The 13,721-nt window shown below is 33.9% G+C and overlaps 1 protein-coding gene across 1 annotated transcript in view; it reads right to left on the bottom strand.

The window, feature by feature from the left end:
* LOC149846593 (uncharacterized) overlaps positions 1–13,721 on the bottom strand; it is a 109,673-nt gene that overhangs the window by 25,679 nt on the left and 70,273 nt on the right. The window contains exons 4-5 of the mRNA XM_089996441.1: positions 10,128–10,277; positions 9,674–9,805 (exon numbers count right to left, since the gene is read on the bottom strand). Coding sequence (XP_089852567.1) covers positions 9,674–9,805; positions 10,128–10,277 — 282 coding nt within the window. The remainder of the gene's footprint in view (positions 1–9,673; positions 9,806–10,127; positions 10,278–13,721) is intronic.

Genomic DNA, 13,721 nt, shown 5'->3' with positions numbered 1-13,721 from the left:
TCTCAAAGGCAAGAAGCTTTGGGGTTATGTAATGGGAACCGTTCTGGAACCCCAACTTAAGCTCACAAAGATGGAAGAAGATCAAGAGAAAGCACTTGAAGGTGATGCTCGTCTCAAGGCCATAGAAGATTATCATCACCAAATGGAAGATTGAGAGAGCAACCATGCAAAAATCCTAGCATGGTTTATGAATAATGTCGAACATAAGGTATGTGCAAATATTGCAAAATTCCGCCGGGCAAATGAAGCTTAGTTTTTTATAAAGGGTATGTTTACCCAAAAGGATCTTGCAAGAGCTTATTTTTTGCAAGAAAAAGTGAGAACCACAAAACAAGGTGACATGAGCATACAAGACTATTATAGTGCTCTAAATCCTTTGTGGGATGAATTGGCTCTTTTAGAGCCTAAATGGGTGGCTATGGAGGATGTGGTACTAAGACAAAAACAAATGGAACAAGATAGATTGTTTCAATTTTTATTTGGGCTTCGTCCCGAATTTGAACAAGTTAAATCCTCACTTCTCCATAGATCTACATTTCCTCCTTTAGAAGAGGCTATTGCCGAGATTACTCAAGAAGAGACTAGGCATAGCATGGGTAAAAGCATAGATGAAGTTCTTGCCGTATCTAAACTCGGCAAACATGTTAAAACATACAAACCACCTCATTTTGGTAAACAAGGGAGTGGTGGAAGAAAAATGATTATATGTCATCATTGTTATGAGCCGGGACATATTAAACTCGTTTGCCCAAACCTAAATAGAGCATTCAAGCCAAAGGTGGCTTCCGTTGAAGAATCATCCACCAAAAAAGATGACGGCAAGAACGAGGATCTCAAAGATACTCTTGGTCAAATCTCCTTGGCTCTCCAACAAATTCTAAAGGCTACATCTTCCACCTCCGGTGCCGCCATTGCCTCATCATCACCTCCCGGTACGTACTCTTGGATTTTAGATTCCGGAGCCTCTTTTCACATGACTCCTCATGAAAATGCATTAACCAACGTGCACACCAATTCAAAAATGTCTTGTGTCTCTACGGCCGATCGAACTTTTCTCAAAATAAATGGTATTGGAACTCTTGATTCTAAAAATGTTCAAAATTTTCTTGTTCCAAAAGTGAATAGTTCTTAAACTAAATCTTAACCTCTTTTCCGTTTCTCAAATTGCCGACCATGGATGTGAAATATCTTTATCATCCCAAGGGTGTTTTGTGCAGGATCTCCGGTCCGAGAAGCGGATTGGGCAAGGCCATAGGAAGGGAAATCTTTATTTTATGGATAACTTAATGCTTCCAAATACCTCATTTTGTACTTATGTCCAAGACAAAAATATTGAAACTTGGCATAAAAGGCTTGGACATCCAAGTTACTCTAAAATGTATCTTTTTCCTTTTGGAAACAAGTTTTGTAAAGAAAAAGATATCAATTGCAAAGATTGCATTTTTGGAAAAATGAAGTCTATTCATTTTCCTATTAGAACCTTTGTGACAACAAGACCTTTTGAATTGGTGCATTCCGATGTATGGGGACCATCTCCGGTTCTATCCAAAGGTGGTTATTCGTATTATGTTACATTTATTGATGATTATACTAGATATGTGTGGATTTATTTTCTTAACCAAAAATTGGAAGTTTTTAACTTCTTCAAAGAATTTCATGCAAAAGTTCAAAATCAATTTCAAAGTCAAATATTCATTCTTAGATCCGATTCGGGTGGAGAATACTTATCAAATGAGTTTCAATCATATTTAAAACAACATGGCATTTGTCATCAAAAATCTTGTCCAAGAACTCCTCAACAAAATGGTCTAGCAGAAAGAAAACATAGACATATTTTAGAAACCACTAGATCCTTGCTCATTTCTAAAAATATTCCTAAAAGTTTTTGGGCCGAAGCCGTGTTAACCTCCACCTATTTAATCAATAGAATGCCATCTTCAAAATTGAACAATATCTCTCCTTATGAAAAACTTTTCAATATGACACCCGACTACAATCGTCTTCGTATTTTTGGGTGTAAATGCTTTGTTCTTTTACATAAAAGAGATAAATTGTCACCTAAAGCCATAGAATGCGTATTTTTAGGATATGGTGAAAATCAAAAGGGCTATAGATGATTTGATTTTAAAAACAATAAGTTATTTGTCTCCAAAGATGTGACCTTTTTAGAAGATGAAAATGGATTTGAAATATTGGAAAAACCAAATGAAATTGATTATATGTTTATCAATGATCTTTTAGAAGATTCAAATGATGACTCTTTGAGTCATCCAGAATTTTTAGAAAATACTCATGATTCTCATGATAATGATGTATCACCAACTAATGGTGACAATCTCCAAGTTTACACTCGGCGTGAGGAAGCACAACCTATTAGTGCTTTAGAAAAATTCGTGTGGCTTAATGAACCCCTAGAAGAAACCTCCCTTAGGCGATCTTCTAGAGAATCAATTCCACCTAATAGGTTTGTCTCATATGAAACTCTCTCACCTAACTATAGAGCTTGTCTAATAGCCTTGCATTCTTACTATGAACCTTCTCATTATAATCAAGCAAAAAATATTCCTCATTGGGTTGAAGCAATGAAAGTTGAACTAGATGCTTTAAATAAGGCTAAAACTTGGGAAATAGTTCAACTTCCTTCAAATAAAAAAGTTATAGGATGTCGGTGGGTCTACAAAGTCAAAACAAAAAGTGATGGTTCCCTAGAACGTTATAAAGCTAGATTAGTTGCTAAGGGATATTCACAAGAATATGGCATCGATTATGAAGAGACTTTTGCCCCCGTGGCTCGCATGACAAGCGTTAGAACTCTAATTGTTGTAGCATCATCTAAGAAATGGCCTATATTTCAATTAGATGTTAAAAATGTCTTTCTTAATGGACAGTTGAATGAAGAAGTATATATGGACCCTCCGTCGGGAATTAGTGTTAACCAAGGTCAAACTCTTCGATTATTAAAAGCTTTATATGGCCTTAAACAAGCCCCTAAGGCTTGGTATGATAGATTTAGTGCTATCATGTTACAATTGGGATTTCGTTCATGTTATACTGACACTGCTCTTTTTGTTAAACGTGCAGGAAATAGTATCATCATCCTTCTGCTTTATGTTGATGATATGATCATGAAAGTGGTATTCTTAATGTTAAAACCATGTTAAAACATAATTTTGATATGTCTGATCTGGGTTTTCTCAGGTACTTTCTTGGTATAGAAGTAGCATACTCCCCTCGAGGGTATATATTGTCACAGATGAAGCTTGCTGCAGACATATGTTCCAAATCTGGGATTTCAGATGACAAAAAGGTGGAGACTCCCGAGGTTATCAATGCTAAACTACGACTGGAGGATGGAGTTCTGCTGGATGATCCTACGCCTTACAGGCAACTCATTGGCTCCCTCACCTATCTGACTATCACCAGGCCTGATATTGCTCATGTTGTGCACTCTGCAAGCCAATTTCAGCATGCTTCTACATCTGTGCATATGAGTGTTGTGCTTCGGATCATTCGATACATCAAAAATACTTTGACTAAAGGGCTATTCCTATCCTCACTCTCTTCCTTAGATTTACTGGCTTATACTGATGCTGACTGGGGAAGAAACCCAAATGATCGAATCTCAACTACTGGCTTTTGTGTTTTCTTAGGAGATTCGCTAATTGTTAGGAGATGCAAGAAACAGCAGAAAGTCTCATTGTCTTCTACTGAAGCAGAATACAGGGCTATGGCAACTACTACAATGGAGCTTGTGTGGCTTCGAAGTCTTCTTCAAGATATGGGAGTCGAAATTACCGGTGCTTCGAAGCTTTGCTGCGACAACAAAAGTGCCATCTATATTGCCAGCAACCACACATTTCATGAGAGGACTAAACATATTGAAATGGACTGTCACTATGTACGTGATGAATATCTTCGTGGGACAGTTACACTGCCATACGTCACTTCAGAATATCAACTTGCAGATTTCTTTACCAAAGCCCTGCCTGCCCCTCGCTTCTTGTTCTTTCTTGGCAAACTTTCGGTCATCTCCTCGTAAAGTTTGAGGGGGGTGTTAAGACATATTAATAATACATCTATATATATATATATAAATATAGATGTATTCACCATAATACCCGATAGGGGTATTATGGTCTTTTCACAAGTACCCAATAGGGGTACTTGTTTTATTTCTTTTATTTTCCTGTTTTTTAATTTTTGTTTTTTTATTTTTTAAAATGCATTTTGGGATACCAAAAGGGGCCCCACAATGGAGTCGTTGGGGCCCCCAACGGTCACAATTGTGACCGTTGGGGGCTCCCAACGACTCTATTGGGAGCCCCCTTTGGTCTCCTTTTTCTTATAAATAGGGGGAACCCCCCATGTATTTTGTATTGCTTTTGAGAGCTCCTCTTCAATAAAAGAGATATTATTTTTATGTGTGTAGCCTTTTTATAAGGCCCTTCGTATATCCCTTAGTGGATTACTATCTTATGCTTGTTGCATTCGTCCGTGTTGGACATAGTGAATGCTTTAGCATTCTTGAATTCTTCTGCATATTTCATTACAATCATCACACTACCATATGTTACTTCTGAATATCAATTGGCTGACTTCTTCACCAAAGCGCTTTCAACTCCACGTTTCATGTTTCTTCTTGGCAAACTTTTGGTCTTCTCCCCGTAAAGTTTGAGAAGGCGTGTTAAAGTGTGTGTGTGTGTGTATATATATATATATATATATATATATATATATATATATATATATATATATATATATATATATACATACGTATATATATAAGTATATATATACATACATCCTTTTTTGTACATCCAAATACCCGATAGAGGTATTTTAGTAAATTGCCATGTAATTTCCCTTTTTTAGGTTTTTCCTTTTTTCTTTCTTTTCTTTTTTTCTTTTTTATTTTCTTTTTGTAATAGGACCACCAAGGGGCCCCACTCATCTAGTCGTTGGGGCCCCAACAGTCACATTTATGACCGTTGGGGCTCCCAATGACTAGAAGGGAGCCCCCCTTGTGGTCCCTCTCTATTCCCTTTTTCTCTCCTATAAATAGAGGGCTCTCCCTCTTGTAAATGTAAGGGTTTCCAACCCACTTTCTCTCTTTCTTCAATATATTTTTGCCTTCTAGGCATTTTACCCCTTAGTGGGTTATTTGTGCACTTTACGTGCTTGTGTTCTTGACTCTTTGCTTGACTCCTTTAAAGAGTTCTTTGGTTTATTGGTGCTTCCGCTATTTTCATTACAGTGTTGTGGTAGGAGCATGTTGAAACTGACTTGCTGCATGAACCACATGAGCGATATCAGGTTGGGTGATAGAAAAGTAGATGAGTGATCCAATCAATTGTCGATAGTCATAATTTAGCTTTTATAACTTTTAGAGTCTCCACCTTCTTTTCATCAAAATTTTTTGACTTAGCACATATATCAACCGTCAATTTCATTTAAGAGGGGATATATCCTTTGGGTGAGTAGGCAACCTCAATTCCTAAAAAATATCTCAAAACCCCAAATTAGACATCAAAATTTTTCTTTAAAACAGATTTAATTTCAATAACTCATTTGTTATTTCCTATAATGAGCATGCCATCAACATATAGTAGAAGTATCACAATATTAGTAATTGTTTTATTGATAAATAGAGCAGTGTCAATATAACAAGAAATAAATCTCAAATCAATCAAAACATAACTAAATTTATCATACTAAGCCTTAGGTGCTTGTTTAAGACCATACAAGACCTTTTTTAGTTTTAGATTTTTACCATTAATATCAACTCCCGGCAGAGGATCCATGTAAACTTTCTTACAAAGTTCTCCATTTAAAAAAGTATTTTTAACATCTAGTTGATAAATTGCCCATTTTTTATAAAGGCAATGGCTATTAAGGTGCAGACACTAGTCATCCTAGCGACGGGAGCAAAGTTTTCTTCATAATCTACTCCATATTCTTGAGTATACCCTTTGGCAACCAACCTTGCTTAATACCTTTCTAGGGATCCATTGCCTTTTGTCTTAACTTTAAACACCTACCTACATCCTATAGCTTTCTTGCCTAGAGGAAGATCAACTATTTCCCAAGTGTTGGCTTTTCCTAAGGGCATCAAGCTCAATTTCCATTGCTTCAATCCAATGGGGATATTTTTTGGCATCTTTATAATGAGATGGTTCATAATAAGAGTGAAGAGTTATTAAACATGTCGTAAAGTCAAACAAAGATCAAAAACATCATTAGAGTCAAGTTTGTTAGACTCATCAAGTCTTGGTAAAAGATCAAATAGAAATGTATAGTTAATTTCTGCTTTAGTTTCTTTATTATCAAGTCCATTTTCATTTTCTAACAAGGTAACATCTTTAGAAATATAAAGTTTGTTGTTCTTTGGGTCAAAACAATGATACCCTTTTTTATTTTCCCCGTATCCCAAGAAAACACACTCAATAGCTTTTTGAGATAGTTTATCATCTTTATAAGTAGATAATACTTACACCAAAAGATTCTTAATCTTTTAAAATCAAAAGTCATTTTGAAAAAAAAAATCAAATGGGGAGACATTTTTCAAAGAAGATAAAGGTATTCTATTTATTAAGTAGGTTGAAGTTAACACGGCTTTGGCCCAAAAATTTTTTGGAATGTCCCTAGAAATAAAAAGAGTCCTAGCGGTTTCTATTATATGTCTATGTTTTTTTTTCGCTAATCCATTTGTTGAGAAGTTTTAGAGCAACTTTTGATGACAAATGTTGTATTGTTTCAAATAACTTTGAAAATCATTTGATATATATTCACCTCCTAAATCGGACCTAAGGATAGATACGTTAATAAGAAATTGATTTTTAATCATTATATGAAATTCTTTAAAAAACAAAACACATCGGATTTAAAATTTAGAAAGTAAATTCATGTATATCTAGTGAAGTCGTCAACAAAAATAACATAATAGGAGTAACCTCCTTTTGATATGACCAGTGAAGGATCCCATTGAATACACTAACTCAAAAGATGAGTAGAAATGAAAGTTCATTGGGGAAAAAGAATTGCTTTCATTTTTCCAAAAATACAATCTTTACAAGATATATCCTTTACATTACAAATATTTTCCAAAAATAGAAAGAGATACATCTTTAAAAAACTAGGATGCTCAAGTCTCTTATGTCAAGTATCAATACTTTTCTGTTGAACATAATTACCAAAATGACTTAGGTGGAAGAGTCAAAAAATCCATAAAGTAAAGATCGTCTCTCCTATAGCCTTGCCCAATCAGCTTCCCTTACTAAAGATCTTGCACGATGCAATATTTTGATGAGAAAGAGACTTTCCATCCATGAGCATATCCCCATGTAAAAAATAAAGCCAAGAGAAACTATAGATATTGTATTTAGAAGTGAATTTTGGGATTCTTACATCAAGTTGTTGAGAATAACTATACCTTTGGTTAAGGTGCTTCGATAGGTTGACAGTAAAGACAAACCAACTATGAGTTATCTATATGAGGCCATAGATAAGACAAAAGAGGTCATTAGAGATCATTTGAATGGGAAGAAAAAATTGTACATCCTTATATGGAACATCATCAACCTATTCATACTGCAGCATATTATTTAAATCCTGCATTTAGATATTTTCCAACATTTAAAATGGATTGCATTGAAAGGTTGAACCCTAATTATAGCATTCAAAATCAAATTCATAAGGAAATGAAGATTTATGATAATGCATTGTATAATATGGGGAGACCTGCAACAGTGTGAAATCATGCCACGATGCGTCCAAGTAATTTATTTTTTTATTTCAATTTTGATTTCATGTTGTTATTTAGTGATGATGTTTTGTATGATTGTATTTGTTAGTCTTATTTATTTCTTATTTTTTTGTTTTTTTCAGACATGTGGTGGACCAAGTTTAGAAGTGATGTTCCAAACTTGAGAGCTTTTGTTATTCGCATTCTTAGTCAAACGTGTAGTGCAAGTGGATGCGAGAGAAATTTAAGCGTCATTGAGCAAATATATACAAACCGAAGAAATAGATTGGAGCACAAAAGGTTCAATGACCTCATCTACATTCACTACAACTTATGGTTGAGGCAAAGGTATATAAATTTATAAAGTTTATTTGTCATTTTCATGTGTTTATTTAAAAGAAAATTATATCATACAAAACTCAACTAATTTTAATTTTTTTGATGTCATTTCTTTAGGCAAATAGAAAAGTTATCATAAAAAAGGCACAAAGAGCAATTTGATCCCATTAATTTGAAAATTTTAGATGTATTGGATGCATAGGTTCAAGAAGAAGTAGACATTCTTAATGAAGAAGACATTCAGTGGATAAACGTGGAAGGAGCTCATGACGTAGATGATGAAGACCTCACGTACATTAGAGATGATGTGAATGTCGAAGCAGGAGAAGAAGAAGAAGAAAAAGATAATGATGATGATGATTGATGGTATGTGTTATTTTTAAAAAACTTGGTTATGATGTCTTATGCAACTCATAGATACATACTTCATATGTGATTTTATTATTGTATTTTGTGCAATTCATCATTGTTTCATGTATTATGATTTTTTTAGAATTTTTGCTAATTTTTCATGATTTTTTTGGAAATTGTGAATTTTTTTTATTAAATAATTATGATTTTTTATGATATGATACGTGTCTTATTTTGGACCCGACCAATACGAGTGACGATACAATACTTACAACCTTGATTTTAGTCATTTTCATAAGGTTAATTCTATCTAATGTTAAACACAACTAGTTTAATGTTATATTAACCCTATATATATATATATACACATTGCAGGTTTCAGTTCCATTTACTAGATTGATCCAGTAAATGGACAATTGGGGTCAACTTAGAGGAGTAAAATAGTTAAATAGTATAAGAAAAAATTCCAGTTTATCTTTGAAGCAGCACAAAAACACTCTAAAACTAATAAACTATGTTGGGATGGAAATGAGAAGCTTCTAATTTCCATCTTTAGATCCATCTTTGTTGGAACTACAAACAGCATCTTCTCAGATATTCTAATCAAAGCAATACATAAATTTCAATAAAAAGAAAGAGGTGAGATGGGCAAGATAAAACATTGAACGGTCTTGATGAAATCAATTTTGAAGTAAAAAAACCATACAAAAAGAGCCTTGCACCTAGTCCAATCAAAGTTATGTATGAAAGCAAAAGATAAATATAACATTCCTAGTGAACTTAACCTCTTTAACTGGCAACAATAATTATTGTTAGCAGATGCAAATGCCACCTACTACACTAGTAGCCTAGTGGTGCAAAGGTAATGACATTAAAATACTTTGGCCTAATATTTTGGTAGAAACAGTAACATTCAAAATAAATGCAATAAGTCAGTAGTACTGACCATAAAAATCGTGTTTCATAATTAACAAAACTTTATCTTTAAATAACAAATATTGATACAGTTATAATAGTTAGCCATATGTATAAAGTGTAAACATATTTCAAAAAAGAAAGAAGCTACTCATGCACTTCCTACTGGAGAATAAAAGAGGCAAGAAATATATTAGATAACATTCAGAACCTGCATCTTTGTTTCACCCCTAAATATCATAATAAAATAGTTTGCTAGGGCAAAGCAAGTACATGATAACTGATGATGCAGCCAGCTCACAGAAAATTACACATGGCAAATACTACCTTGAGTACTCCTGCAATAGGTGCAGAAATATCTCTGCCTCCAAGTCCCCTGTTGTCAATTTGGTGGAACAGGGAACCCTTAGCTTCTTCCTCAAGTCAAGCAAAACATCCCTGTAGGAAGGCTTCCAACCCCTTGTAGTAATAGTGAAAGATGAAATCAGATGAAATGCTGATTGAAACCTTGTGAAACTTGAAGATATCAATGAGGTTGCTTACACAGAATAAGAAAAACTTCTTTTTTATTTTTACGCTTTAATAAAAACTATGCCACAATGTAGGAAAAGAAACTGTTTTTTATTTTTAAGCTTTAATAAAAACATCTTGCTGTGACATAATCAAATTTTTATAAGTACATTTCACTCTCATATTCAACAAAAGTACATATCACTGAAAAAAGTTCCTCGATTATAACAACAAAAAGAGAAATAAAGCTCACAGAAAATTAGAACCTTGCCTTAATGTTGCCCGAGCATCTGCAGCCAAGAACAAAAATCGAGACTCTAGGAGCTCAATGAAATCATCCCTTACTTCACAGGCCTCTCCATGCATAACATCATCAGCATTACCTCCATATGTGATGGACTTCAACAATGGACTAAAGTAGCTGGTCAAAAGGTAAAGAAACGAAAAACAGTAAAAACCCAATGGCTTAGTACATGCACCTAGATATAAGAATAGATACAAATGCTGTTATACAAATATAAGCATACCATGAGTAATAAAAAACAAGGATATTATTTCATGTATCTTATCCTCAAAGTACAGTGACAAAAAACAAGAAATGACTTAAACTCATTACAGTTTTTATCATATGTGATGTACTACCAATCTAAGATTAGACCAAAGGTTCCTATCCTTATTTTGTTTAGGCATAGTTAGGAATAGTTTATAATTTGCATATTGATTATGTTCCACCAATTTCCAATATATTACTTGCATCCCCTTTTGATGTACATAATTCTGTAATGAAAATAGTGGAAGCCTAAAGTGCACAAATAACCCACTAAGGGGTAAAATGCCTAAAAGGCAAAAATATATTGAAGAGAGAGATAAAGTGGGCTGAAAAACCCTTACAACACAAGAGGGAGAGCCTTCTTTTTATAGAAGAGAAAAGTAGGAGAGAGAGGGACCACTTGGGGCTCCCTTCTAGTCGTTGGGAGCCCCAACGGTCATATTAATGACCATTGGGGCCCCAACGACTAGATGGTGGGGGCCCTAGTGGTCCTATTACAAGGTTTAGAAAATAAAAAGAAAAAAAGATAAAATAAAAAAGAAAAAAGAAAAACCTAAAAGTAAAAATGTATAGAATAATTACAAAAACACCCCTAAGTATTTGAATGTACAATGAGAAATAAAGAGAATATATATGTATATATATATACATATATGTATATATATACACACATTTTAACACGCCTCTTCAAACTTTACGGGGAGAAGACCAAAAATTTGTCAAGAAGAAACATAAAATGCGGAGATGAAAGCGCTTTGGTGAAGAAGTCAACCAACTGATATTCTGAAGTAACATATGATAGTGTGATAATAAAGAAACTTTTTGTTGCTTCTTATATCTCCACGAAATGAGGGATTCACCTAAAAAAATGCAAAAACCAGTAGTTGAGATTCGATCATTGGGATTTCCCCCCAGTCTGCATCAGTATAAGCAGTTAATTAAAGAGATGAAGAAGAGGATAAGAAAAACCCTTTGGAGATGGTGTTCTTGATATATCGCACAATTCGCATCACGGTCGCCATGTGAACTGCAGTAGGAGCATGCTGAAATTGACTTGCAGCATGAACCGCATGAGCAATATCCGGACGGTTGATGGATAGGTAAGTAAGGGATCCAATCAATTGCCGATAAGGAGTAGGATCCTCAAGAAGAACGTCATCCTCAAGTCTCAACTTTATATTTATAACATCAGGAGTTTCAACTTTCTTTTCATCTGAAACTCCTGATTTGGTACTGCTGCTAATTTCATTTGAGATAGAATGTATCCTTGAGGAGAATACGCCACTTCAATACCTAAAAAATATCTCAAAAACCCCAAGTCAGACATATCAAAAGTTTTCTTTAACATAGACTTAACATCATTTACTTCATTTTTGTCACTTCCAGTGATGATCATATCATCAACATACAGAAGTAGAATAACAATGGAGTCACCTATTTTCTTAACAAAAAGAGCAGTGTTAGTATAACAAGAAATAAAACCCAAATTGATTAATACATTACTAAACTTATCATACCAAGCTTTGGGAGCTTGCTTAAGGCCATATAATACTTTTTTTAATTTCAAAAATTTTACCATTTAAATTTATGCTAGGAGGTGGTTCCATATAAACTTCTTCACCCAGATTTCCATTTAAAAAGGCATTTTTGACATCAAGTTGAAAAATGGGTCATTTTTTAATAGAGGCTATTGCAATAAGGGCTCAAACACTAATCATTCGATCAACATGGGCAAAAGTCTCATCATAATCCGCCCCATATTCTTGGGCATATCCTTTGGCTACTAATCAAGCCTTAAATCTTTCTAAAGAACCATCACTTTTAGTTTTTACTTTGTAAACCCATCTACATCGAATGGGTTTTTTGCCATTAGGGGGATCAATGATTTCCCAAGTTTGAGTTTTATTAAGTGCATTAAGTTCAAGTTACATTGCTTCATTCCAATGGGCATATTGTTTGGCATCATTATAATGGGATGGTTTATGGAAAGAATGAATAGCTAACAAACAAGTTCAAAAATTTGGAGAAAAAGAATCATAAGATACAAATCTATTAGGTATTTTAGAAATACGATTTGATCTCCTTTGAGAGGATTCTTCTAACGATTCATTTTGAGATTATTTTCATTTTCATTTCTTCTAGTATAAACTTGTGTGTGACTTGTTATATTTTTATTTATGTTTTCATGTAGATCATGTTGCTCATCATTTTGAGGTTCAATATGATCCTCAATGACAGTTTCAGGAGGTTCTATAGATTCAACTTGATTGTCTATGCATTTTTCTTGAGGTAACAAGTCAAACAAAAAAGAATAATCAATATTTTCATTTAGGCAAAAAGTCATTTTCTTCTTCTAGAAAAGTGACATCTTTTGAGGTATAAAGTTTGTTATTTAATAGATCAAAACAGCGGTAACCTTTTTGTTTTTCGCCATATCCTAAGAAAATACATCAAATTGCCCTTGAAGAAAGTTTATCGTTTTTGTGAGTTAGAACAAAACACTTACATCCAAAAACTCTTAGTCTTTTATAGTCGGGAGACATATTGTAAAGTTTTTCAAACAGAGAAAGATTTTTCAAAGAGGACGAGGGTGTTCTATTAATGAAATATGTTGAAGTAAGAACAACTTCAGCCCAAAAGGATTTTTGAATATTTTTGGAAACTAATAGAGTCCTTGTTGTCTCTATTATGTGTCTATGCTTTCTTTTCGAAAGACCATTTTGTTGTGGAGTGTTTGGACAAGAACGTTGATGAAGAATTCCATTTTCTTTTAAATAGCTTTGAAAGTCATTGGACATGTATTCACCTCTCGAGTCAAATTTAAGAATAGATAGGTTTCCTAAAAATTGATTTTTAACCATTTCATGAAATTCTTTGAAAAACGAGAAAACCTTAGATTTACGTTTTAGAAAGTAAAACAATGTAAATCGAGTAAAATCGTCAACAAAGACAATGTAATATGAGAAACCTCCTTTAGATACAACAAGAGAGGGACCCCATACATCGGAATGAACAAGTTCGAACGGCCGTGTGGGAACATAGATTCTTTGAGGAAATGGAATAGCTTTAGATTTCCCAAAAATACAATCTTTACAAGTCATGTGTTTGTCTTTACAAGTATTGTCCAAAAAAGGAAAAAGAGACATCTTTAAAAAGTTCAGAAGACCAAGTCTCTTATGTCAAACTTCAATACTTTTGACATTTACAAAATTACAAAATGACTTGCATGGAAGAGTCAAAAAATCCATAAAATAAAGATCGCCCCTCCTATGGTCTTGCCCAATCAGCTTCCCTGACTGGAGATCATGCATAGTG

This window comes from Nuphar pumila, chromosome 2, assembly GCF_984573655.1.
Source record: "Nuphar pumila chromosome 2, dmNupPumi1.hap1.1, whole genome shotgun sequence".
Classification (NCBI taxonomy): domain Eukaryota; kingdom Viridiplantae; phylum Streptophyta; class Magnoliopsida; order Nymphaeales; family Nymphaeaceae; genus Nuphar; species Nuphar pumila.
This window is presented reverse-complemented; position numbering and strand designations above follow the sequence as displayed.